Source organism: Mizuhopecten yessoensis, unplaced genomic scaffold, assembly GCF_002113885.1.
Source record: "Mizuhopecten yessoensis strain PY_sf001 unplaced genomic scaffold, ASM211388v2 scaffold11117, whole genome shotgun sequence".
NCBI lineage: Eukaryota > Metazoa > Mollusca > Bivalvia > Pectinida > Pectinidae > Mizuhopecten > Mizuhopecten yessoensis.
In genome coordinates this window covers 537,014-563,164 of record NW_018408888.1, presented here as the reverse complement: position 1 = coordinate 563,164, position 26,151 = coordinate 537,014, and the positions used below count along the sequence as shown (strand labels likewise).

The following is a 26,151-nucleotide window of genomic DNA, read 5'->3' as shown; positions in this document are numbered from 1 at the left end:
TCTCTAAGAACAAGGCTTACAAGAATTGTTTAAGAACAGACAGATGGATGGTGATTTAAAAAGCCCACCAACTGATGTTGTTGGGCTCAAGTCATTTGAATGTTTTAACAAATATGACCAGTTGACATGTGATATTAAACAAGTTAGGTTAATTCCTTTACAAACTTTGTTAAAATACATATCAGCAAGCTACTGGCCAAGCATCATGACAAAAGGCCTTTCATTTCTTCAGAAGTCGTTTCAGCGTCTTAAATACCAAATCTGATCCTATAACCTGTAATATGCCAAAGGTGGATTCATTTTCATAAACTTTGTGGTACTACACGTATATTTTAGCAAGCTAGTGGCTTTATATGATAACTCTAGGCCTTTTAGTTCTTCATAAAAAATACATTTGTATTAGATTTTGACCCCAGTGACCTAAAGTATGGGCCAAAGTTACCCGGTACTAAATGTTTGCAGTTCTTAGCACTCCATGCCAGCAACCACCAGGTCGATTCTTCAAAAGTTAGTATTTTATATATTTGACACTTGACCTAGAATTTAGGTCAAGGTCACTTCTATAGTAGCCCTTATTGCCAGAAAGTTATTTGCTATAGGAATCTTCATTCTTTAGAAGAAACCATTTGAGAAAGTTACCGAATTGGACCTCTAATCTTGAATATAACTTTTCTTCTCTTTATCCAAAAAAGAACATCTTGGACATAATATATATATAAAATAACACAGAAATATATCATTAATATTTTAATATAAATGGTGCACTAAATTTAGGCACTTTTTGCTTCAGCAACCATACATGTTAATAGCACAGTATGACATGTATTGTTAAATTGGTTTTAATTGAGTTTTATATCACATAATTGTTGTTGTTGTTCAGGAAAGAACAGAACTGATACATGGTATGTATACACAGAGTAATCAGATTAACAGCTGTATTGATAACACATAAGAGGAAGCATTGGTATGCTTGTGTAACTAGTACTTGTAAATAACTTATATATGTACAAATCACCAAGGTAGTTTTAACTGCAGGTAGTGTAACTGACGATGAGACATGCACTTTGTGAGGTGACCTCTGAACCCCGGTTCTATTTTCCCCATTCAAGGTCAACATGGTGTCTGTAAGTTTTTGTTTATTGATAGAGTAAATGATTATTTACAAATTAATATATCATACATTTGAGGTTAATAATTGTCAATCTACCATCTCCCATTTCAAATAATTATCCTTAATAAAAGACATGGTGAAATCCAGTACCTTTACCTTGAGACTAATCGGTGATAACAAAATACTAAGGAATTTCATAACAGATTCTTTGAATTAAACAAAACAGGTGAACATACTCGAATCTAGTTCATTGTTCTAATTATTGTCTAACTAGAAATGACAAGACACTGCAATAATCTATTCTATCTCTAAACATCAAAGCTTGGCAGTGAAATAGTAGCAGTGGATTTCTTGGAGATGTAACCTGAATCGAAGTGTCATACAGAAATATTACAGGGGCAAGGATGTGCGGTCAAGATCGTCCGAAACAGGATGCTCATTTTGGAAATCAGAATGATCGGTTTTCAGTATGAGGAAACAACTGGTCATTGACAATTGGTATGTTCATGTCCAGAATCCTGGCATTTTGAAGACAAATCATCAATATAGTTCTTCACATATTGTGTGATTAAAACTAATTCAAATACCAGCATTTCATAATTGAGAAATTGAATCTGGCTAAATTACATAATAAAAAGTTTGATCAAACATGATATTTGAGAATTTTTCAAAAAATATTAAAGAGGTTTACTCTAACGACGGCCATTTGAAAAAAGGAAATTACTGGCCAGGTTTCTGAGTTTTAAATACATGACCATGTATAGCCATTAATTCTACATTAAAAAACAGCAATATCGTGAACATGAACATCAGAAAACTCACAACCATGCAGACTGAAAATATTCAGCAAGAAAAAAAAATCAAATAAGGATCAACTTCTGATCAGTTGACAAAGAGATCTGAAATGTTTGCTAATACAGTAACAACAAAAAGATACATTGACTTTCAAAGGTCTATCATAGAAGACTTTTTAACTAATGGTTTTAGCTTGGTATAAAATATATACACATGATACAAATCCTAAAGATGCTAAGCATAGAATAGAAGCAATTACATAAGTAGTAAAGGAACTCAATCGGGGTATAACTCAATATAGCAACCTGTATTTGGAAAATGCCTATATTGGGGAAATCCTTTCATACTAACTCCCATTCATGCAAAATAAAAACAAACATTTATACACATGTACACACTCCCAGTACCCCAAATCAGCGTAGAATGCTGCAAGTCTCAGCAATAAGTCCGGTTGAATATCCATTATCATGGTAACACTCAATCGGAACTTTACCGCATGAAAAAGGGCTATTCACGCAGACTTGTCAAATTTTCTGTTCCGCAAAGTTCAAATATGACTGAAATAATTGAACTATTGTGTCTTTAACAAAATATAACACGTAATATCAACAGTTACGCATACAGTGGCAGCACCATGATATATCAACAATATAACAAAACAAGTCCCTGTGAACACATTAGTGAAGCCAGTCTAGCCTCCAAACCACTGTGATATCAAATCAGCATAACTGCATATAAGCAGTATAGTTACAGTATCAACCAGGACTACTCCTGTATCAGTATAGTTACAGTATAAACCAGTACTCAGAGATGAGATTTGGGCCTTAACATCACAACCCTTTGAGTCTGTCTGAAACCAAGTTTGACTGCAAGCCTCCATGTAATGCCATGAAGGAAATTAAAATTTGATCTCCGGTTAAGACAGACTCAACATGTTGGTGATATAGAGGTCTGAAACCTGAAGGATATACTTGACTGCACATTACTGGTTTGATTTGTGCAAGGGCTATATTTCTTGAATTAGCATAAATTATTAGCATAAATCTACATTTTTTTTCCACGATAAAGAATCAGTTGATTCATAGGCCTCACTGTTATCAAACCATATTAATTTGAGCGAGTCCCATTACTTTATTTTGACAGATTAACCACAAAGAACTCTTTTTGATAGCAGGTACAAGTCATGATTTAGGTCGAGTAAATCTTCAACTCCGTACCAGTATTCAGTACATGATTTAGGTCGAGTAAATCTAACTCCGTACCAGTATTCAGTACATGATTTAGGTAGAGTAAATCTTTAACTCCGTACCAGTATTCAGTACATACATTTTTTAAGGTTGATTATGATAAAATAACAGCCAGGTAAAAATACATCTATCACTTTTATTTATGTGAATTCAAAACCCAAAAAATAACTTCGTTACTGCACAATTTCGAATTTTTATCTCAAATAAATCTTCATTATGGAAATAGAGAGATTTACAGTAATTCTCCAAACTCTGCAAAATGTCGCATAATTAACTCTATTGGCTATCAGATTCTAATATGTTTTTTTTTATATTACCATACAGGTTGGGGGGGAAAAGCCGGTCAAGATATGGAGAAAATACATCCACAAGAAAAGCTGCAGCATAATACTTAACTCAAATCTAAAGTTCAACAAAGTCTAAAGCAAGATTACATAGAGGAAGTTTACAACACCATCGACAGTAACGAAAATATAAATAATTTCTCTGCTTTACTTGTTAGCACTTTAATAATAGTAAGTTATAAAGTCTGATGATCTACACTACTCCAATGGGAGGGTTAAAAAACAAGTCATTACAAACGATAGTATGGAATGCATTAATAATTAATTAATCTAATAATTACAAAACACTCTTTGAATTTTATTTCAAACTTAACAGGGAAGTGCGTTTCATGAGTATATTTATACGTGAGCGTGTATCTACTGGGATATATCATACACTTGACATTTCACTTTTAACACAGTAATACATTAACACTAGAAGATCACACATAAAGACCTTACAGTACATAGAAGCAAACAGTACAAGAAAAGGATCTCTTTGTGCGTTTGTATGTTTGACAGGCTTTGCCAGTAGTTCTAGTTAATGAAACATTTTTATTTAAGTATCCCTTCCCCACCCAAAAAAACTACCGAAAGATTATTTTCTAAAAAGTATGATTTTCTCTTCTTACAAGAAAGAAACAAGCTTTTTTCAGGATAACAAAAGAAAATTTGATCAGTGAAAATTAAATTTGAACCTGTTTGAAAAAACGGATGTCTACAACACATTAATGTTGTATGATACAACAATGTTATCATTGTCAGCAGCAACAGCTTCACTGTAGACTGGAAAAATGTCTAAAAATATTGCACTTTTTTTTACGTTCCAACAATTGGGGAGATTCAACTGTGCTCAAAAGTGTGGTGAATTGTAGAGAGAACCCTGTGTCTCGACGGCCAGCAGTTCTCTTAGATGGGACAAATCTTTAATAAATTTGTTAGTTCACTTTCAGGAATTTTAATAATCTTACCTACACAAATTCCATAATATGTTGAATAATTTTGTATTCGTATTTTTATGTTCTTTAATCTAATACTGCCAAACATTGTTTTAATTCACCATCATAATTCTGAGTATCAAATCAATTTCATTCTTAATCAAGTTATTCAAATACAATTCTGTCTCAGTTGCTGGCTTTATGACCATTTAATTTACTGTTTTTAGTCAAAAGGATTTTAGAATGATCGTATATAAGATAATCGCATGTCACAAATTATATGCACAATGTACTGGTGAAATGGCAGAAATGTACAGCTTGTGACCACATTTCTAATATATTAAGTACTGTAATGATTTGGAATATAAAAACCATGATAACATGTGTAAACTTACTATTCTAGACTTAAATAATCCATAATTCACTTCCCGGATAGCTATGAGACAATCCGAAAATGGATCAATATAATTTGCTTTTTACCAAAACTGTTGTGAAGACTATGTTCCACATTAGCACTGTAACCAGGTCCTCCCGACAATAAGTAGATCAAGTGAAAACTTTATACAGCATATACAACACCTATGTAACAAGGACAGACACAATAAAACAGAAAACAATATTTACATCAAATTTGTTCATATCTCATATTTGCTGCATTCATTCTTACGTATTTCTCAGACCATGTACCGACTGGTTAGTACATATATACATTTACACTGGCTTTATGGGAAACAATCTACTGTAAACGTCTGTATTTTTGCAGGTCTGTAATTTCATGGCTGTGCTAAAATGGACAAAAACAGAGTCAAATTTTGGTGGATTTCAAAAACGTGAAAAAAAATTCTGTTAATTTTTACAGGATTTCTTTTGGAGAAATAAAATGTTACTGCTAGTTTTGCAAAAAGTGGATCCACACAAAAATAAAGACATTTACAGCATCATCAGATGGAACATGTGGTGGGTATTATGAGGAGAAAAAAAAATAGCTGGTATTTACAGTTTATATTTACAACATGTACAATCCATTGCAAAACCTGTCTTGTACTCACAAGATTTTCAACCAGAGGTGCCATGAACCTATTTCGCCAGAATGTATGTTTTGCTGGAGTTTAACTCCCATGTCTTCTCTCCAATGACCATGGTCAGGGCAGTATTTTGCTATTGGTTCACCCAAACCACACCGGTATTTTAAACCAATCCAGGTTTTCTTACATATTTATCTAATGAGGAGAAAATATCAACAGTAAAAATAGGTCCTTTTTGTTGGTGTTTTCTTTTCTGTACATTGGCAATGAAAAATGTCTATAACCATCTTGAATATTTTTGTATTGCATGTTCAAGGATATAACAACTGATAATAGCTGTATATTTTTATACTGCTTTTTTTACCTGGAATTTTGTATCTGTATCTTACAGTAACTAAATATATTTAAGGTTAAAAGAGTTGTATGAGCTAGGAACTATTCGATTGGCTGAGTCCACAATCCAATATCTCAACTGATGATGAATGATTGAGAAAGTAATCCTAATCCAAGTAAGCTTTGGGCTCTAATTCCAGTAACAATGATGATGAAGTGATGACTTGAATGATGATCTGACTGGTGTTGCCTCACACTGGCCGAGTGTTTGGAGGAAGTGTTGATGCTGACCTCTGATTGCCGACCTGGCGTTGCATGCCAAACGAGGAGTACTGTCTTGTGCCACGAGATGTACTGGGATAAAACAGTCAACAACAAATTAATGTTTTTGGTGATAAAATGAATAATGTTTCTAAAGTAAAATGAAAATATTGAATGATACCTTCAAGGAAAATATTGAATGATACCTTCAAGGAAGAAATTGATTTTTTTTTTAAACCAGTCAACAATTATGCAAAGCAAGGTTTCAAGTAACGTCACCTTAAACGTCTAACAACACTTCAGAGAATTGGTTTATATGGTATGGTATCCTATTAAAACTTAAGTGATATATTTATATATATATGTACAATAATATCTGAACTAATTACCCAAGATTTCCAGAACTGACTATTCCCTTCTTCGTAATCTTTTTACTCAGATGTGTAACCCAATGTTTCTGTTTATCAATCGTCTCAGCAAGTAACAACAGCTCCTTAGCCTGAATGTTCTGGTCGTAGTTCACTGCAAACAGAAAAGAACCATCACATTATACACATCATCAAGTCCGACAGATAATAGTTTTATCATTAAAATATTCTTTGTCTAAAAAGCAAATGGGTGAAATGCCGGTGTGGGAAGCAATGTTTTTTTTTTTAAATCTGTTGAGTGTTTGGAGTTCTGAAAGAACTGCCTTCTCCTATACAAGTTAATCTTACAAATTATTTTTTCACAATAAAGTAGAAGAAAGACAAAAACAGCACTATCTGAATTACATCAAGTGTTTTGAAATTGTTCTTATACATGTTTCGACCTTCAAAAGGGCCAGGTGAGCTAAAAATGAGTTTATGACAACCCTCCAAAATGATCTCTGATCCTCCTCGTACACAAACATATTTGAAACTGAATCAAGATATAACGCTCAGCGAAAAGTTTACTAATGGATGCCCCGAGCTGAATAATTATATATTCAAGTCTCTATTATGGTCGCACACAAGTTGTTGGGTGTCGGACTTACAAGAATGCTCTAGATCTTATGGCTGAACCTGGTTTTACTAAAACTTGCTATTAATTAGTTTTTACTGAAATAATAAAAAATGTGTACAACATATTCAGTAGCTTACCTTTACAATACCCTACAAACTCCTCATTTTTGTCGAAGTGGTCTTTGTGTACTTTGATATGACACCCTGGAATGACAAACAGTACATACTATATATATGGACTGGGAAATACAAAATCCGACTGGGCATAACAGATGAATGTCATTTATTTTGAAAATTACCCACAAATCTTGTACCATGCAACAGCAAAAAGTTGTATTATTGTTGAGCCTTGTTAATCCATCCATCACTATTCTGGTGATCATATCTGACCATTGTTTTAGGAACAACTCTCTATTTCTACTTAAATCTGTCCCATTGGAAATGAAAGTGAATGCATTAACAAGGCTTCACTGTAAAATGGTTTTCATGTTATAACATGTCCTGAAAATACCCTATTAAGAGTCTATAACCCAAAATTACAGTCCTACACTTAGCATAAAAGGGTCTAATTGAAAACTACAGTTTCAAATTAACTAAATGTTAAGAAAGGTTTGCAGCTGAAACAACCTCGAGAAAGATAAAATGTCCCATACGTAAAAGGAAATAAAAGGATTCTCAACACCACAAGAACAGCTTTGTTGTTCACTTGACGTCTACATAATTACTTGATGTCTACATAATCACTTGACGTCTACATAATTACTTGACGTCTACATAATCACTTGACGTCTAGATAATCACTTGACGTCTACATAATCACTTGACGTCTACATAATTACTTGATGTCTACATAATCACTTGACGTCTACATAATTACTTGACGTCTACATAATTACTTGACGTCTACATGTTTCAACTGCTATGCAGCCATCATCAGAACAAATTTTACAAAGGTAAGCCTAAGGTAAAATATGCAGTTGTACCCAATGATAATAATTACATTAGCATATATATATATATTATGTCATATATGTTTACTAACGTTTACACTCCAGGGCCTGTGGCAGACATATATATATCTATTATGTCCTGTATGTATACTAACGTTTACACTCCAGGGCCTGTGGCAGACATATATATATATCTATTATGTCCTTTAAGTATACTAACGTTTACACTCCAGGGCCTGTGGCAGACATATATATATCTATTATGTCCTGTATGTATACTAACGTTTACACTCCAGGGCCTGTGGTGACCATTTATATATCTATTATGTCCTGTATGTATACTAACGTTTACACTCCAGGGCCTGTGGCAGACATATATATATCTATTATGTCCTGTATGTATACTAACGTTTACACTCCAGGGCCTGTGGTGGACATATATATATCTATTATGTCCTGTATGTATACTAACGTTTACACTCCAGGGCCTGTGGTGGACATATATATATCTATTATGTCCTGTATGTATACTAACGTTTACACTCCAGGGCCTGTGGTGGACATATATATATCTATTATGTCCTGTATGTATACTAACGTTTACACTCCAGGGCCTGTGGTGGACATATATATATCTATTATGTCCTGTATGTATACTAACGTTTACACTCCAGGGCCTGTGGTGGACATATATATATCTATTATGTCCTGTATGTATACTAACGTTTACACTCCAGGGCCTGTGGTGGACATATATATATCTATTATGTCCTGTATGTATACTAACGTTTACACTCCAGGGCCTGTGGTGGACATATATATATCTATTATGTCCTGTATGTATACTAACGTTTACACTCCAGGGCCTGTGGTGGACATATATATATCTATTATGTCCTGTATGTATACTAACGTTTACACTCCAGGGCCTGTGGTGGACATATATATATCTATTATGTCCTGTATGTATACTAACGTTTACACTCCAGGGCCTGTGGTGGACATATATATATCTATTATGTCCTGTATGTATACTAACGTTTACACTCCAGGGCCTGTGGTGGACATATATATATCTATTATGTCCTGTATGTATACTAACGTTTACACTCCAGGGCCTGTGGTGGACATATATATATCTATTATGTCCTGTATGTATACTAACGTTTACACTCCAGGGCCTGTGGTGGACATATATATATCTATTATGTCCTGTATGTATACTAACGTTTACACTCCAGGGCCTGTGGTGGACATATATATATCTATTATGTCCTGTATGTATACTAACGTTTACACTCCAGGGCCTGTGGTGGACATATATATATCTATTATGTCCTGTATGTATACTAACGTTTACACTCCAGGGCCTGTGGTGGACATATATATATCTATTATGTCCTGTATGTATACTAACGTTTACACTCCAGGGCCTGTGGTGGACATATATATATCTATTATGTCCTGTATGTATACTAACGTTTACACTCCAGGGCCTGTGGTGGACATATATATATCTATTATGTCCTGTATGTATACTAACGTTTACACTCCAGGGCCTGTGGTGGACATATATATATCTATTATGTCCTGTATGTATACTAACGTTTACACTCCAGGGCCTGTGGTGGACATATATATATCTATTATGTCCTGTATGTATACTAACGTTTACACTCCAGGGCCTGTGGTGGACATATATATATCTATTATGTCCTGTATGTATACTAACGTTTACACTCCAGGGCCTGTGGTGGACATATATATATCTATTATGTCCTGTATGTATACTAACGTTTACACTCCAGGGCCTGTGGTGGACATATATATATCTATTATGTCCTGTATGTATACTAACGTTTACACTCCAGGGCCTGTGGTGGACATATATATATCTATTATGTCCTGTATGTATACTAACGTTTACACTCCAGGGCCTGTGGTGGACATATATATATCTATTATGTCCTGTATGTATACTAACGTTTACACTCCAGGGCCTGTGGTGGACATATATATATCTATTATGTCCTGTATGTATACTAACGTTTACACTCCAGGGCCTGTGGTGGACATATATATATCTATTATGTCCTGTATGTATACTAACGTTTACACTCCAGGGCCTGTGGTGGACATATATATATCTATTATGTCCTGTATGTATACTAACGTTTACACTCCAGGGCCTGTGGTGGACATATATATATCTATTATGTCCTGTATGTATACTAACGTTTACACTCCAGGGCCTGTGGTGGACATATATATATCTATTATGTCCTGTATGTATACTAACGTTTACACTCCAGGGCCTGTGGTGGACATATATATATCTATTATGTCCTGTATGTATACTAACGTTTACACTCCAGGGCCTGTGGTGGACATATATATATCTATTATGTCCTGTATGTATACTAACGTTTACACTCCAGGGCCTGTGGTGGACATATATATATCTATTATGTCCTGTATGTATACTAACGTTTACACTCCAGGGCCTGTGGTGGACATATATATATCTATTATGTCCTGTATGTATACTAACGTTTACACTCCAGGGCCTGTGGTGGACATATATATATCTATTATGTCCTGTATGTATACTAACGTTTACACTCCAGGGCCTGTGGTGGACATATATATATCTATTATGTCCTGTATGTATACTAACGTTTACACTCCAGGGCCTGTGGTGGACATATATATATCTATTATGTCCTGTATGTATACTAACGTTTACACTCCAGGGCCTGTGGTGGACATATATATATCTATTATGTCCTGTATGTATACTAACGTTTACACTCCAGGGCCTGTGGTGGACATATATATATCTATTATGTCCTGTATGTATACTAACGTTTACACTCCAGGGCCTGTGGTGGACATATATATATCTATTATGTCCTGTATGTATACTAACGTTTACACTCCAGGGCCTGTGGTGGACATATATATATCTATTATGTCCTGTATGTATACTAACGTTTACACTCCAGGGCCTGTGGTGGACATATATATATCTATTATGTCCTGTATGTATACTAACGTTTACACTCCGGGTCCTGTGGTGGACATATATATATCTATTATGACCTGTATGTATACTAACGTTTACACTCAGGGCCTGTGGTGGACTATATATATCTATTATGTCCTGTATGTATACTAACGTTTACACTCCAGGGCCTGCGGCGGATACTAACGTTTACACTCCAGGGCCTGCGGCGGATGAAGTACATGCCATTATGTCCTGAATGTATACTAACGTTTACACTCAGGGCCTGTGGTGGATTATATATATCTATTATGTCCTGTATGTATATTAACGTTTACACTCCAGGGCCTGTGGTGACCATATGTATATCTATTATGTCCTGTATGTATACTAACATTTACACTCCAGGGCCTGTGGTGGACATATGTATATCTATTATGTCCTGTATGTATACTAACGTTTACACTCCAGGGCCTGCGGCGGATGAAGTACATGCCATACTGCCTTGTTACACGCATCACAATTGGTTGGGGTACGGAAATGTAAAGGTATGAATTCATGTCCTTTGTGTTGAACCATTGACGTTTTGTCCTGTGGAGATGAAAACACAACAATGACACTGACTTTATAGAGAACTACTGGTATCACAGTGAAGTTCCTTTTGCATTCATCAGACAATATGTGCAATGGTGAATTTTTACATTCTCATGATTTTGTTTGTTCTATTACTTCACTGAAAATTTGCTGTCCTCGTTAATTTGCAATTCAAATTTTCATGTAAATAACAGTCACGAAAAGAACCCTGTATAGCCTTTAAGTAGAGTATTGTATGAGGTTTCAAGATCTATCAGGAGTTTTATTTCCAAATCTAAACTGACAGGATAAAATAAGCTTCCACATCTGGTTTATCCAATTTAGTATTTGAGTAGTGCTCTTCCAAAAACCGTATGAATTTCAGTTTCTTTTCGGACTAATACTGTTTGAATTCTCCAAAATTTACCTGGTTCAGTTCATGACTTATTTCATCAGGACGTCTATTTTCTCCTTCGGTGGCATACAGAACCTGAAATATATCAGAAAGACATGTCAAGTTTCTCTATCATATCTAAGCTTGTTCAAATTTCCCAATGCCAATAGGTCAATAATATTTTCTTGATAGTGAGATCTTAAATCCCTATTCATTTCAGTGGTTAATATGACAAATAATACAAACATATCTGTTTGTACCTGATAGAATTCACAAATAAACAAATCATTCACCACCAACGCCACACTGATATTACTTAAGTATCATTAATTATTGATGTTTTACTATATCCATGAAGACCATTCAGACACACCTGGAATATCCGGGGGATATCTTTGACATCGGCTCTGTATACGTCACCCTGGCTCACAGGTCGTACATGGAATAATTTTCTGTGAAACAAAAAAGGAATATATATTAAAATGGTACTCGATATCAACAAAATGGCAGTTTGAAACATTCAACAATTAAGTTAATTAAGTATTGACAACTATATTTATTATAAAACGACTAACAAATTCCTTGTTAAGTCTTGTTTTATGTTCAGTCAAATTATAAGATTAAAAACTCTAGTAATGTAAAGGTACTTAATCATTTTGCAGAACAATATTCCAGCACTTTTTACCCTATTTGAATATGCTCAATTATGTATATAATCTAATTCACTGTATTCCTATATGTTTGAGTGTGTTAATGTAGACATGTTTTCAGTATCTTAAACACCCTGGTCCTAAAACATTTATACATATTTGTTTATCTAATAAGCATATAAAATACCTAAATCAGTTTTTCAGCTTGTGAAGCACTTCAGCAATGATCAACAGTAGTGACTAAACCACAGAATACTCACTCAATATCTAGCACCAATACCGGGTCTGCGTTCTGTTTGTCATTCTCTGAGTTGTAGAACAACACCTTGCGACTACTGACGACCACATACTGCTTCTTCCAGCCATACTTTTTGATATTGGACTTGTTGGGTACGGCTAGCCAACCCTCCATGAGTGTGTCCGAGTTAACTGGAGAGATACTTGTGATACTAATGTCCCCGTCATTTTCACCATTACCACTATGCACTGAAGCAGAGTCTACATTTAAGAACGTTAGCTTCTGTCTCAATAACTCAATCTCACTGTCCTTGGCATCCAGTTCCATCTGTAGCTTCGACCGTTGCTGACCTTCCTCATATAACGCAGCCTGAGTCTCACTTAAGTCCCGCGAGTACTTCTCTATCATCTTGTTGTACTTCTCTCTTTCCTGGACGACACAACAAACAATACTACTTAACTTCCTTGTCATGGTTTCAGGTTCAGTTCAATACATGTTAGCAATAACAAGAGAGACCTTTTTTTTGAAGATCATATATTTATCAAATAAAACACAAAAAGTTATAAGACAAAGGATGTTACATATAAACAATGCATTCCTAGTAAAGTGCTGTTTATCCTTCCTGTATTTTCCCTTCTTGTTTTTTTAAACTGTCTTAAACAGCTATTCTCAAATATTTAATAAAATCCTAGAACTAATGATGGAGTTTTTATGCGTCTTTCCTCCTTTTAATCAAGCTGATCATATCACAGATTTAATCAGTTTTATCAACACCATACATGAGCCCTATGAAACTTTTATAATGACATACCATCTGAAGTTCTTGTTGTGCTTTGCGTAGTTCCCGTTCCTTTTTCTTCATGTCTGCGTCGGGCATGTTCTTCTTGTTCTTACCCTGAGGCTTGAACTCCTTCCTATTCATAATCTCGGCTAATTTATTCACAGCCTACAAAAACATAGGTCATAAAAAACTATTTCAACACGTCAGATCTAAATAACAAGGCAATTGCAATATGGCAATTAATTTCATGATACTCATTTTTCACAGCATGATTCAATTTGACATTTTTTACAGTGACAATAATCAATAGTAAATCAGATTTTTTTATGACAATTTCAAATACCTGCAATTGTAAATGATGTGTTTTAAATACAATCATGAAAAATAATGTTTTATGTCTAATCACTAAAAATAATAATTACTTGCAGACAATTAATTACTTTTAGGCATTGAACTGTGAACAGCGTCAGGTCTACATGTGATGTTCTCAGCATGTTCTATTTCACCACACTAATTTTGTCATGTATAACAAACAGTTGTAATCTAGCTTAGTAGAATGTTGACAGTTTGGTCATGAATTACAGCACTATTTCAATTGTGATGTCATAATATGTAGTCACATCTATATATACATTCAAAATTTCACTCTGTTCACCTGAATCTTTTTTATTCTTTCCTCTTGAAAATTCTTTCGTAATTTTTCTAATTCATTACCAGCATCCTCTGCATTATGGGATTGCAAATTGCGTAGCTCTGAGGAGAAATGAAAACACTATGTTAAAAAAAAAATATATAACATACAAAAATGTACATAAAATAATTCATATCCCATGGCCTATGTCTTTCTGTAGCTCAATACCTTTTACCGATTACAGGATAATATTCAGCGGTGATATAATAATCTTAAAATCACAAACTCAACACTGCAACATTTTATATTTGCTTAAATAAATTTAACACAGCACAACATCAACCTGTATAAATTGGAAATCCACACCACCAGTCAACTGAACTGAATTCCAGAAATATTACTTCCTGGCTCAGATGGCTAAATCCACACCAAACTGCTGAGGATATTCTGTCAGTTCTCAATTCAAATTGCAGCAAATAGCAAACACAAAATTCAGTACAAAGGGACAATTATTCTGGTGCATGTGAGGGAACAGGCTATTCTAATGGCTTTGTCCCTAGAGCACACTCAAAGTTTTATATATTCTAATAGAATAGCTGTTAATCATTACCATACCAAGTTGGTCCAAAGTTTAAAATTTAAATAATGATTCTCACCTTCAGTCTTTTTCTTCATTTGCTTACTTATTTCATCATATTCTGCTTGCATCTCCTGGTTTCGTTTCAATAGGTCTCGCTTTGACTCTTCCAACTGTGAGAAATGACAAGCATAGTTCTACTTATATTGATAATTCTTTGTAAGCATCAAATTGATGACACTGTATATATCTTAAAATCACAAATTCAACACTGCAACATTTATTTTATTTTTTACATAAATTTAAAACAGCACAACATCAAAATTTAACACAGCACAACATCAACCTGTTTAAATTGGAAATCCACACCACCAGTCAACTGAACTGATTTCCAGAAATATATCTTCCTGGCTCAGATGACTTAATCCACACCAAAATGCTGAGAATTCACTTGTCATTTGTCAGAGAAGAAACTGATACTAAGTAAAACGAAAGCTTTAAACACCATGCCTCCTCCCACTTTAAACACCTTGCCTCCTCCCACTTTAAACACCATGCCTTCTCCCACTTTAAACACCATGCCTTCTCCCACTTTAAACACCTTGCCTCCTCCCACTTTAAACACCATGACTCCTCCCACTTTAAACACCTTGCCTCCTCCCACTTTAAACACCACGTTAAACACCTTGCCTCCTCCCACTTTAACCCCCACGTTAAACACCATGCCTCCTCCCGCTTTAAACCCCTTGCCTCCTCCCACTTTAACCCCCTTGCCTCCTCCCACTTTAAACTCCCCGTTAAACACCATGCCTCCTCCCGCTTTAAACCCCTTGCCTCCTCCCCCTTTTAAACACCACGTTAAACACCACGCCTCCTCCCACTTTAAACACCTTGGCTCCTCCCACTTTAAACACCACGCTAAACACCATGCCTTCTCCCACTTTAAACACAGTGCCTCCTCCCGCTTTAAACACCACGTAAAACACCATGCCTCCTCCCACTTTAAGCACCTTGCCTCCTCCCACTTTAAACACCATCCCTTCTCCCACTTTAAACACCTTGGCTCCTCCCACTTTAAACACCACGCTAAACACCATGCCTTCTCCCACTTTAACCACATTGCCTCCTCCCACTTTAAGCTCCACGTTAAACACCATGCCTCCTCCCGCTTTAAACACCACGTAAAACACCATGCCTCCTCCCACTTTAAAGACCTTGCCTCCTCCGACTTTAAACACCATGCCTTCTCCCACTTTAGACACATTGCCTCCTCCCACTTTAAGCTCCACGTTAAACACCATGCCTCCTCCCGCTTTAAACCCCTTGCCTCCTCCCCCTTTTAAACCCCACGTTAAACACCATGCCTTCTCACACTTCGAAACACCTTGCCTCCTCCCACTTTCAACACCACGTTAAACACCATGCCTTCTCACACTTCGAAACACCTTGCCTCCTCCCACTTTAACCACCACGTTAAACACCATGCCTCCCCCCACTTTAAACACCACGTTAAACCCCTTGCCTCCTCCCACTTTAAACGCCATGACTCCTCCCACTTTAAACACCTTGGCTCCTCCCACTTTAAACACCACGCTAAACACCATGCCTTCTCCCACTTCAAACACATTGCCTCCTCCCACTTTCAACACCACGTTAAACACCATGCCTTCTCACACTTCGAAACACCTTGCCTCCTCCCACTTAAAACACCACGTTAAACACCATGCCTTCTCACACTTCGAAACACCTTGCCTCCTCCCACTTTCAACACCACGTTAAACACCATGCCTCCCCCCACTTTAAACACCACGTTAAAATGCCTTCTCCCACTTTAAACACATCGCCTCCTCCCACTTTAAACACCTGGCCTCCTCCCACTTTAAACACCACGCTAAACACCATGCCTTCTCCCACTTTAACCACATTGCCTCCTCCCACTTTAACCCCCTTGCCTCCTCCCACTTTAACCCCCTTGCCTCCTCCCACTTTAAACTCCATGCCTTCTCCCACTTTAAACACCACGTTAAAATGCCTTCTCCCACTTTAAACACCATGAATCCTCCCACTTTAAACACCATGCCTCCTCCCCCTTTAAACACCACGTTAAACGCCATGCCTCCCCCCACTTTAAACACCACGTTAAAATGCCTTCTCCCACTTTAAACACCACGTTACACACCATGCCTCCTCCCACTTTAAACACCTTGCCTCCTCCCACTTTCCAACTTTCACAACATACTGAATCAGTCCCAAGTAATGGCTTTCTTTAAAGTACTTCTATCACATTAGTTGCTTATATTTCTATCCAAAATTGGTACTATAAAGCTTGTATTGATCACATGGTTCCAGTTGTTCACTCACTATGTTATATATTGGTCCCATTAACTTATACAGGTAACACTGTTCATGATGTGTATGACTTGACTGCCATCGTTTTATATAATGATCAATAACTAGTTACTAAAGTGCTTCTTTAACTCTCCTATAAAATGACTCCTATTTGAAACAAAGTTAAACTTCTTGTCATTTAATAGAATACATGCAGTTCCTCAATGTGACATCTTCAAAAAGTTATCTTCAGATCACGTCTCGCTCACCTTTTCAAATTTCTGATTTTGTCTGCATCAAAACTCAAATAATTTCACAGCAACTACTCGTAATATCTAATTATCCCACAAAGAAAAGTTACGATCCTTACCACCTGATACTGGTATTCCTTTTTGCCAGCATCACTCTTGTGTCGACCCATTAACTCTTTTATTTCTAATTCTAAAACTGTTTTTTCCTTCTCTAAATCAGACAGCTGTTCCTCTGCAATAGATCTGGCAAGTTGTTCCGAATCTGCTTTGGACAAAGCCAATTCCAACTGAACAGCGATGGATTCCCTGGAAGAGCAGAAACACAGTAAATATCAACTAAACTCTTACATTACCTTGTATCTTCACATTAGGATAGATGTTCTGGGAATTTCTTTTTATTACTCTCCTTTGCGTTTACACCAATCCTTTTTTAACCTATACATTTACGAGCTTGAGTCATATGCTCATTGAAGTTTAACTGGCCACCTTCTAAGCCTTTCACACAATTTGGTAGAAGGAATTTTCATCTGTTATCGTATTTGACCCATATGACCTTGAAAGTTGGCCAAGGTCGTTTAATGAACAAATGTCAAAACAGCTACCCAAGCCAAATATGAATCTAAACCTGAAATTTCTTTACAAGAAATTGCCCGAATGAAAATCTGACCCTGGGCATCAAAGCTAAATGTTTACAGCATCAGACATAAACTTACAGGCACGTCAATGTGTGCTAAAACTGAGGGGCTTAATTCTAAACACAGCTTAATCATAGGTAACATTCTTGTTCTTCATCATTCTGTTGAATATGCATTAGAATTTTATTGGTCACTAAGTGAAATTAGTTGGACCTCCTTTCAATCCCTCAGACAGTCCCAAGTATATGTCTGCCACTTCTGTTTAACTAGCATTATTTGCTAAGCAGTATCTGGATAAATGTGATTGTCCTGTGCTTACTTTTCCTTTTCCACGCTCTTCAGATCCATGACAGCATCCTGGTGCTGCTTACTCTTATCCTCCACATCCTCCTTAAGCTCCTTCACCTGCGTCCTGTACAGTGACTAAACAAGAAAACAAATTTTCACAATAACTATTACCAAAATTTTATTATCACAAACTCTATAATACTTCAATCATTTAAAATTATACATGATTTTATTAATATTCACAATGAAAAAAATCTTATATGAGCAATTCAAGGTATGAATGTATGTGGATAGGGGCTGGATTTGTAGAGACCCTTTGAGTCACATAAAAACTGTCTCCCTGCCCTCCAACCTTCTTTCCTTTATTCTATTTCTAGAATGAACCTGATGTTAAGGTTGATTTGCTTTGTCAATGCTGTTAATGGTTTATTGGATGGCACAGTGGATAACGCTTTCAACTTTCACCAAGGCGACCAGGGTTTGATTCCCTGTTCGGATGTGAATTGGTATGGGGTCACCTGCCCGACCACGTCGGTTTTCTCCGGGTACTGTTTGGAAGCCATACTGTCATCAACTGATTTAATGTAAGGAACTGAAAGCAGATTCAAATTTAACTCTGCTAATTACAGGCAAATTCTACACTATCCATTTTATGGAATAGTCTTAAGCATGTTTTCCTGTGTGTCACTTTGTGTATATATACTTTGTGTACGCATATCAATACTTACAGAGAAATACTGCTCTGCCTCCAGCTGGTCCTGGAGTTCCTTCATTTGTAGGTCTGTGACAGACATATCTCTGTGAAGGGAAACAAATTTTAGTCAGGAGCTTATATAAAACAATCAATTCTCCAACAGCAGTTACATTTACAGTAAAAGAGATAACAGGGAAAGTTACCTGTTTTGACACAGATTAATTGAAATAATACACCTTCAAATTCTAGTTGTCAATGGCAAGATATCTTTGAAAAAACTCACTCTTTCAGCCTCCGTAACTCATCCTCCAAATAGTACTTTTCCTCTTTGGCATCATCAAGTTCCTTAAATGAAACCAAGGCACAAATCACAACCAGTTTTAAGGAAGTTTGAAGATAAAGTTGTTAGAGTGAAAACAAAGATATGAAGTTACTTTGACGTTAACCTTACTACAAAATCCTAAAATGCAACATTGTTTTGTGTATTCTCATGCCTATCTTTTGTAGGGGGTACTATGAATATCTGTTGGAAAACTGCGAAATAGTACTTAAACTTGACCTTAACCGCAGCACCCTGAAACATGAACTAAGGTTTGGTATTCTATTTAACCCTTTCAACCCCAATGTAGACTCTGCCATGCATTGATATGGACGAGTCCATTGTGGTCTACAGCGATGAAAGGGTTAACACTACTTACAGGGTGTATCCTTGACAATTTACAGAAATTAAATTACTAAGAGCAATGACTCAGTAAACATAGACAGATCCTTATACCCCTTCAAATTTTGTTGCAAGAGGGTAAAAAATTCTTATTGACTGAAGAGGAGTTCAACAGTTGCCTATCAGTACCAGTTCATCTAAAGACGACCAGAAAAGGGAATCTATTCCATGCTGTGACAATTCTGGATAGTATAAATTTTGTTTGCTGGAATTCCACAAGGAATACCTATATATGATGCTGCAAATGCTCAGGAGCATGAATTAACATGTCAATATGCTTACAGCATCTTTTGATGACGAGATAACATTACCTTTTGGATATGTCTTTCTAGGCTCTTTGCCTTTGTCAGATCTTGAGCTTGAACTTTGAAATCACCCTGCATTAAATTTCGTCGCTGAATCTCTTGTTCAACTTGTAAGGACAAATTTCTTGACTGAAAAGAACAAATGAATTTTGATAAATATGAAAATTATATTCTCGCCAGCAAAATACATTAATGAAAATTACAAATGAAAATTTGATATGTAAATACTCCATTTCAAACCCTGGTCAGCATGCCATGTCGACAGTATTTGACAGGAAGGCCTTACTCACAAAACTGGGAGCCACTTACATGTAGTGAACAGGAACTGTATTTACTTTTGTAATCCAAGCACATGCCCTTGTGAAAATGTTGTTTGCAGTTTTAATTTGGATAGTTAAAAATTCTGAAATTCTTTAGAAATTTCTTTTTAAACCCTGTCAGCAACATACCTTTTCTTGTTCACAACTCAGTGAGCTTTGCAATGAAGACACCTGTTGCTTGAACTGAGAAATATCAACTAGAATTTCGGAGTTTTTCTTTTCTAAGTCCATCAGTCGTGACTCTGACATCATCCGTGTCATGTGCTCTTGGTCATAGTTTTTCTGTATCTCTGTAAAAAGTCAATGTCAGAGTCAACAAAAGAGAATTCAACACTAGCATTTACTAAGACCAAAACAAATTAATTACTTGGTTCTCAGGCCCGCGCACATTTCATTTCAGGGCACCGCATTGCCGATTTTATCATGAAAGTAATAAATAAATAATTGTGAATGCGCCGGAAAATTGGTCCACATGTCGTTTTTACTCGTTATTCACCCAAGTCCCGAAAACGTTTGAATAAAGATAAGGAAATTGATATACAGTCAAGCGTTAAAATGATTATGACTTATTAACCTCGTTTACAAATGGCGCTCATTTCGGTACAAAATGAACGTGGTCATTCCCAGATAAACTCCGTTCTGCTAAAGTATCTGTGTGTGTTGGGCGACAAAAATTGGCCTGAGAATCAAGTAATTAATTTTGTTTGGCCTTGGTTGACATGTTCCCGAAAGGAGACTACATCAATTAAAACCATATAGATGCAAAGAGCTGTGTCTAATTATGCAAACTTGCTAATTGTTTTCAATTTCAATAAAAGCTGTTCACAAAATTTTCCATCCTTTAATTACATCTTTATTTATCGCATTTGATGTAATAACGCCGCCACCTACCCCCAAAGATGTTATAATAGTTTGGAATGTTTATTGCAGAGTTCAGAATTTGTTCTGTTCCAGAAGTTGTCCAGCTGGTTCTGTTTGTAAGATAACGTCCCCTTTCAGAATGGCACTGTTACAAATGTATTGTATGACAGCAAATCTGCCACAGAACAGTTAGCTGGTGATACATCGACCAATAAACTATTTCAGAATGTTTAACGGCTTTATAAATGGGGATTTATAAAGAAATATTCCAGGTCTATTTCACTGTGAGAAAATGGCCAAAATGTAAGATAAGTTGTTTGAGGAAAAAGGTGGCTGAATAAAGGCAACTAAGTCATCATTTACCAATGCCTGATGCCTTTATTACATAAAATAAGGTATCTTTAAGTCACCGACCTTTCATTGCCTCAAGGTTGGCCTCCTCAGATGATATGAGCAAGGTCCTTCTGTCTGCATTAAATTTAGCGACAGTGTCTTTGTGTGAGCCGACTTCAGTATCCAGCTTCCTCCTGTAAGCCTCCAGTTCAATCTCCATATATTTCTTGTCCTATTAACATAGACAAGAAAATGTTAAACTGCAACACTCCTTAAAGGATCTTAATCCAAGGGTTTCCGCTCTCAATACATAAATCTTCTCTACATCGTTGGAATATGTCATGACATTTTCAAAGGCAAGCTATTGGAGGGTTTCAGGTATAAAATCTGACCAATCGCTAGGCTGATACTGGCCATTTCAAGATTACAGAGGAGTGACACCTGACATCAAAGCCAGTCAATTTTACCGTTAAGCTGCTGTGCGATTCGTTCGATAAACATTGTGAAGCCTATCAACAAACAACCAGCTCACTTCCAATCTAATATTGTTCGTATGCTATTTGTTATTTCTATCCTAGATCAGAGATTTCATGACTTTTACCTTTTCAAGTCTGACAATAGATTCATTAAGGCGTTGTAATTCCACACTGAGATTCCGTTCTTTTTCAAGTCCTCTTTCTTTTTCATCCTGAAGTTTAGCTAATCGTTCTGAAAAATGCAACATTCAGAATGCATCTAATTGATTGTTGATATAGAATTCAATAGTAAGATACATTGTACAGTAGTTCTATTCCATGTCAATTCTTAAAGCCTAATTTAAGAAATGATAAAATGTAATAATCCTCTGTTGTAATTGTATCAATTCAGGGGACAGACTTATATATAAAGCATTTGGCTTGTTTTTGAATCCTTTTTCTTACAATAATGAATACTGTCTGTTAACGTTAAGAAAATTTAAATAAGATATTGTTAAAGTATAAAGAATGTCCTCTATAATTAAATATCTTTTAAAGAAAAAAAGAACCATGTTTCTACTGGTTTAAATATTCTAACTGTGTACCGTTGAGTTCCTGTGAGTGAGCAGAGCTTTGGCTGTGTGAGTTACGCTCCTGTTCCAATATGGCCTGGAGGTCTATCAGTTCCTTCTGTAATGACTGGCGAATACTGACCACTTCTGCGTGCTTTGTGTTGAGGTCTGAGTAGTTAGTCTCCAGGATTGAATATCGCTAAAAAATAATTCAATCAATGGTCAGCCACCAAAATCAGCTTAGGGAAAATGTGTTTTCCTGCTTCTTCTATCTGAACAGGATTATATATTCCTTTGTATATACAAGCTAGATATTACAAATCTCAACATAATTAAAACAATATCCTACATACAAATCTAAGTATCTCATATTTCAAGTTGGTCTTGCTAATAACAAATGATGTAGGCAATCCGAAAAGGATCTGTTAATTAATCTTTCATTCAACTAATTTTACATCAGAGATATCTATCGTTTGACGTGAGAATGAAACTTATTGATATTTTCCAGACTAAATTTTAAATATTAAAACAGGATCAGTATGAATACTTTCCCAATAAACTATGATATTTATTCAGCACCTACAAAGCAAACTCACCTGTTGTAGTTCTGAGCAATTTTTCTTGAACTTAGCTGCATTATCAGATTCTAATTTTAATCTCTCATTCAGGTCTGTAATCTGTGAAAATTAAGAGGATTTATATATTACCAACATTGACTGTAACAGTATACAAAACCAAATACATTTTAGACAGTTAATATTTCATTAAATTGTAGACAGATAATATTTCATGAAGTTATTTTTCAACACTTGTTCAGACACACTTATCAAATAGTTGTCTTTTTTCACTTTTAAGAATCAAAATAGCCAATACCAAATTCCATAACTAATATAAACAAATAGGCCCCATAAACAGAGAACCATGATATGAATGCATTTAAAATTTGCAAATTCAGAACAGACATAACCTATGATATCAACTTTTATAAATTATGGAAATGAGAATACATTATGGCATATTTTATATAGCAGGAACACATCATCAACAAAATGTATATCTGAATTATTTGATATCAATGTTTTAATTTAACATAGACATTTGATCTTACAATAGGTTGAGACGCTTGCAGAGATATTACAGATTTGTGGGTTGGTACTGACCGTTTTTTCTAATGACGAGAGGCGATCACTAGTGGAGTTTTTGCTGTTTTGTTCTCTCCGGCGTAAAATGGACTCGTCAGCCAGTTGTTGATCCTTTTCCTTAAGTAGCACCTCTAACTTCCTCCTATTCTCGGCCTCAATGTCTGCCTTTCTCTGACTCTGTTGATACACCAAACAAGTTCAGGTTATCGTTGATTAACTTGACTGTTCATAACATTGTATAATTTCTAGTTACAATTTTAATATCTTAACTTTTAGTTCCTATGCAAAATTATTTCTTTTGAGCAGATTTTCTGAATAACCATATATTGACTCAAGTCCTTGATGATAATGATTACATATTATATTGCGGAGGTAGGATAATAAGCTAATGTTTCCACGAATTTTATTGATGGTAGACTTTATTTATGATTATATATGCATGAGATAGCCGAGTACCATATACAATTTATTTACAATGTCATCCTAAAACAATGAGCAAAAATAAAAACATTAAAAGATTCTCTCCTTTTACATTGTTTAATCATTTGTGCTTTACGTCCTATTAACAGCTATGGTCATAAAAAACAGAAGTACCTGGAAAAAGACACTGACCTATGGTCAGTACCTGTGGACTGCCCCACGTTAGCCTTGAACCTGTGAATCAATGGTAGAGGACTAGTGATTGTAGACGATCAGAGGCCTTAACCACATGACCACCTTGGCCACATAATCAGCGCGACCCTCATTACCTACCTCCTTCTGATCATGCTTCAGTAGAGCCATTCTCTTCTCAAATTCACTACATTCTCGTCGCAATCTTGACTCCTCCGACGAAATTCTATCCAAGTCATGCTTCAGCATCCTGTGGAAACAGACATGGTTACAAATTCTTACTACGATATAGTATATATATCTGTAGTGATTTCCTCAACACAATACCTAATAATGCAGAGTTAACAAATAAAAAATGTTAAAATACATTTGCAAATAAAATGTAAATCATTTTAGATCTCAGATATTTTGGGTGAAACAAATGCAATTGCATAAAATTATGATGAGAAAACCATGTACAACAGATGTCATAGGAAAGACTAATATTTTCTATTCAATGAAAGCTCAAGTTGTTGGCCAAAGTATCTACATAATTAACTAAACACAACCATAGACTTACGTAAACTTTTTTTCAACCTCTTCTTTCGATGACTTGAGGGATCGGACCTGATCTTGAAGCTGTTTTTCTTCACCATCTCCTGGCTGTCAATCAAAATAAGTGACGGTGAACCTTTGCCGTTATTGTCCAAGTAAAAAGAGGCAACTTTAACTTATTTCACATACAGCCGTCAACATGAACACAAAGCAAAAACAATTATCATAGCTCATATGTTCACAACAATTGTATTTATTCACCATTTCTTTTTTTAAGTCATAATTTCAAAGTCCATTTTGGAAACTAGCAATTACCACATGCACATTCATATTGAAAAATCCACCATTCTGTACATAAATCAAAACCCATGGGCTTTTAGTTCATATAAAATAGCTAAAGTTCAGCTTAAAGTAAATTTCGGCTTTATTGTCTACCAAAAATACCTAAATTCTAAATAAATGAGAATCATAAAAAAAAACCACACACATATGGTATTGTCCCTTAATCTATTCTCTATTACACTATTGACCTTGACCTATTTCTGGGAGAACTGTTGACCTATATAACAATACATGTAAAGTCCTATCCATATAACCAATATGCTAATCACTGTGTTCAATGAATAACAAGACATTTTTGGAGATACATTTTAGTGCTATATGGAGGGCAGATGTATCAAGTATCAGTGGTAATCCTGTTGTAAGTAGCATGGGTTATGATTTAAATACAGTGACATATAAGTTCCCATTCATTTGATCCTCCTGCTCCCTGTGGCTCCATTCCCAGGCACTACATCATAATTATTATTTTTATTTGATTTCTGACTTGAAATTAAAAAGAAAATTTGTGCAGAAGCATCAAAGAGGTAACTGTGATTCTTTGTCTACTTCTTTACTTTGTGGTTCCCCAACAGGACTAAACCATATCAAAATCATATACAAACCAAATATAGAATACTTCAGTATCTCAGAATGGTCAGTGTGACAAAATGCAATCATTTTTATCAATGAACTTTTTTGAGAATTAAATGTGATCACACTCGTGTCTGTATTTTAGCTGGACATTAGCATAAGCTTATACTAGAGATGTGTAATGTCTTAGTCTTATGCTCAAGTCTTATACTAGAGATGTGTAATGTCTTAGTCTTATGCCCAAGTCTTATGCTAGAGATGTGTAATGTCTTAGTCTTATGCTCAAGTCTTATGCTAGAGATGTGTAATGTCTTAGTCTTATGCCCCAAGTCTTATACTAGAGATGTGTAATGTCTTAGTCTTAAGCTCAAGTC

At 35.6% G+C, this 26,151-nt stretch overlaps 1 protein-coding gene across 3 annotated transcripts in view; it reads right to left on the bottom strand.

Annotated features, from left to right (window-relative positions):
• Positions 1-732: 732 nt before the first annotated feature.
• LOC110466108 (rho-associated protein kinase 2-like) overlaps positions 733-26,151 on the bottom strand; it is a 50,310-nt gene continuing 24,891 nt past the window's right edge. For all 3 annotated transcript variants that reach the window (XM_021522426.1, XM_021522428.1, XM_021522427.1), the window contains 23 exons: positions 24,891-24,973; positions 24,473-24,581; positions 23,738-23,896; positions 23,174-23,254; positions 22,611-22,776; positions 22,152-22,258; positions 21,632-21,782; positions 20,486-20,646; positions 20,043-20,165; positions 19,294-19,355; positions 19,045-19,114; positions 18,348-18,451; positions 17,513-17,699; positions 14,894-14,987; positions 14,262-14,359; positions 13,637-13,771; positions 12,848-13,254; positions 12,311-12,389; positions 11,971-12,033; positions 11,429-11,561; positions 7,155-7,220; positions 6,423-6,555; positions 733-6,126 (listed from right to left, as the gene is read on the bottom strand). In XM_021522426.1, coding sequence (XP_021378101.1) covers positions 6,024-6,126; positions 6,423-6,555; positions 7,155-7,220; positions 11,429-11,561; positions 11,971-12,033; positions 12,311-12,389; positions 12,848-13,254; positions 13,637-13,771; positions 14,262-14,359; positions 14,894-14,987; positions 17,513-17,699; positions 18,348-18,451; positions 19,045-19,114; positions 19,294-19,355; positions 20,043-20,165; positions 20,486-20,646; positions 21,632-21,782; positions 22,152-22,258; positions 22,611-22,776; positions 23,174-23,254; positions 23,738-23,896; positions 24,473-24,581; positions 24,891-24,973 — 2,874 coding nt within the window. In that variant the 3' untranslated portion in view covers positions 733-6,023. The remainder of the gene's footprint in view (positions 6,127-6,422; positions 6,556-7,154; positions 7,221-11,428; positions 11,562-11,970; positions 12,034-12,310; positions 12,390-12,847; positions 13,255-13,636; positions 13,772-14,261; positions 14,360-14,893; positions 14,988-17,512; positions 17,700-18,347; positions 18,452-19,044; positions 19,115-19,293; positions 19,356-20,042; positions 20,166-20,485; positions 20,647-21,631; positions 21,783-22,151; positions 22,259-22,610; positions 22,777-23,173; positions 23,255-23,737; positions 23,897-24,472; positions 24,582-24,890; positions 24,974-26,151) is intronic.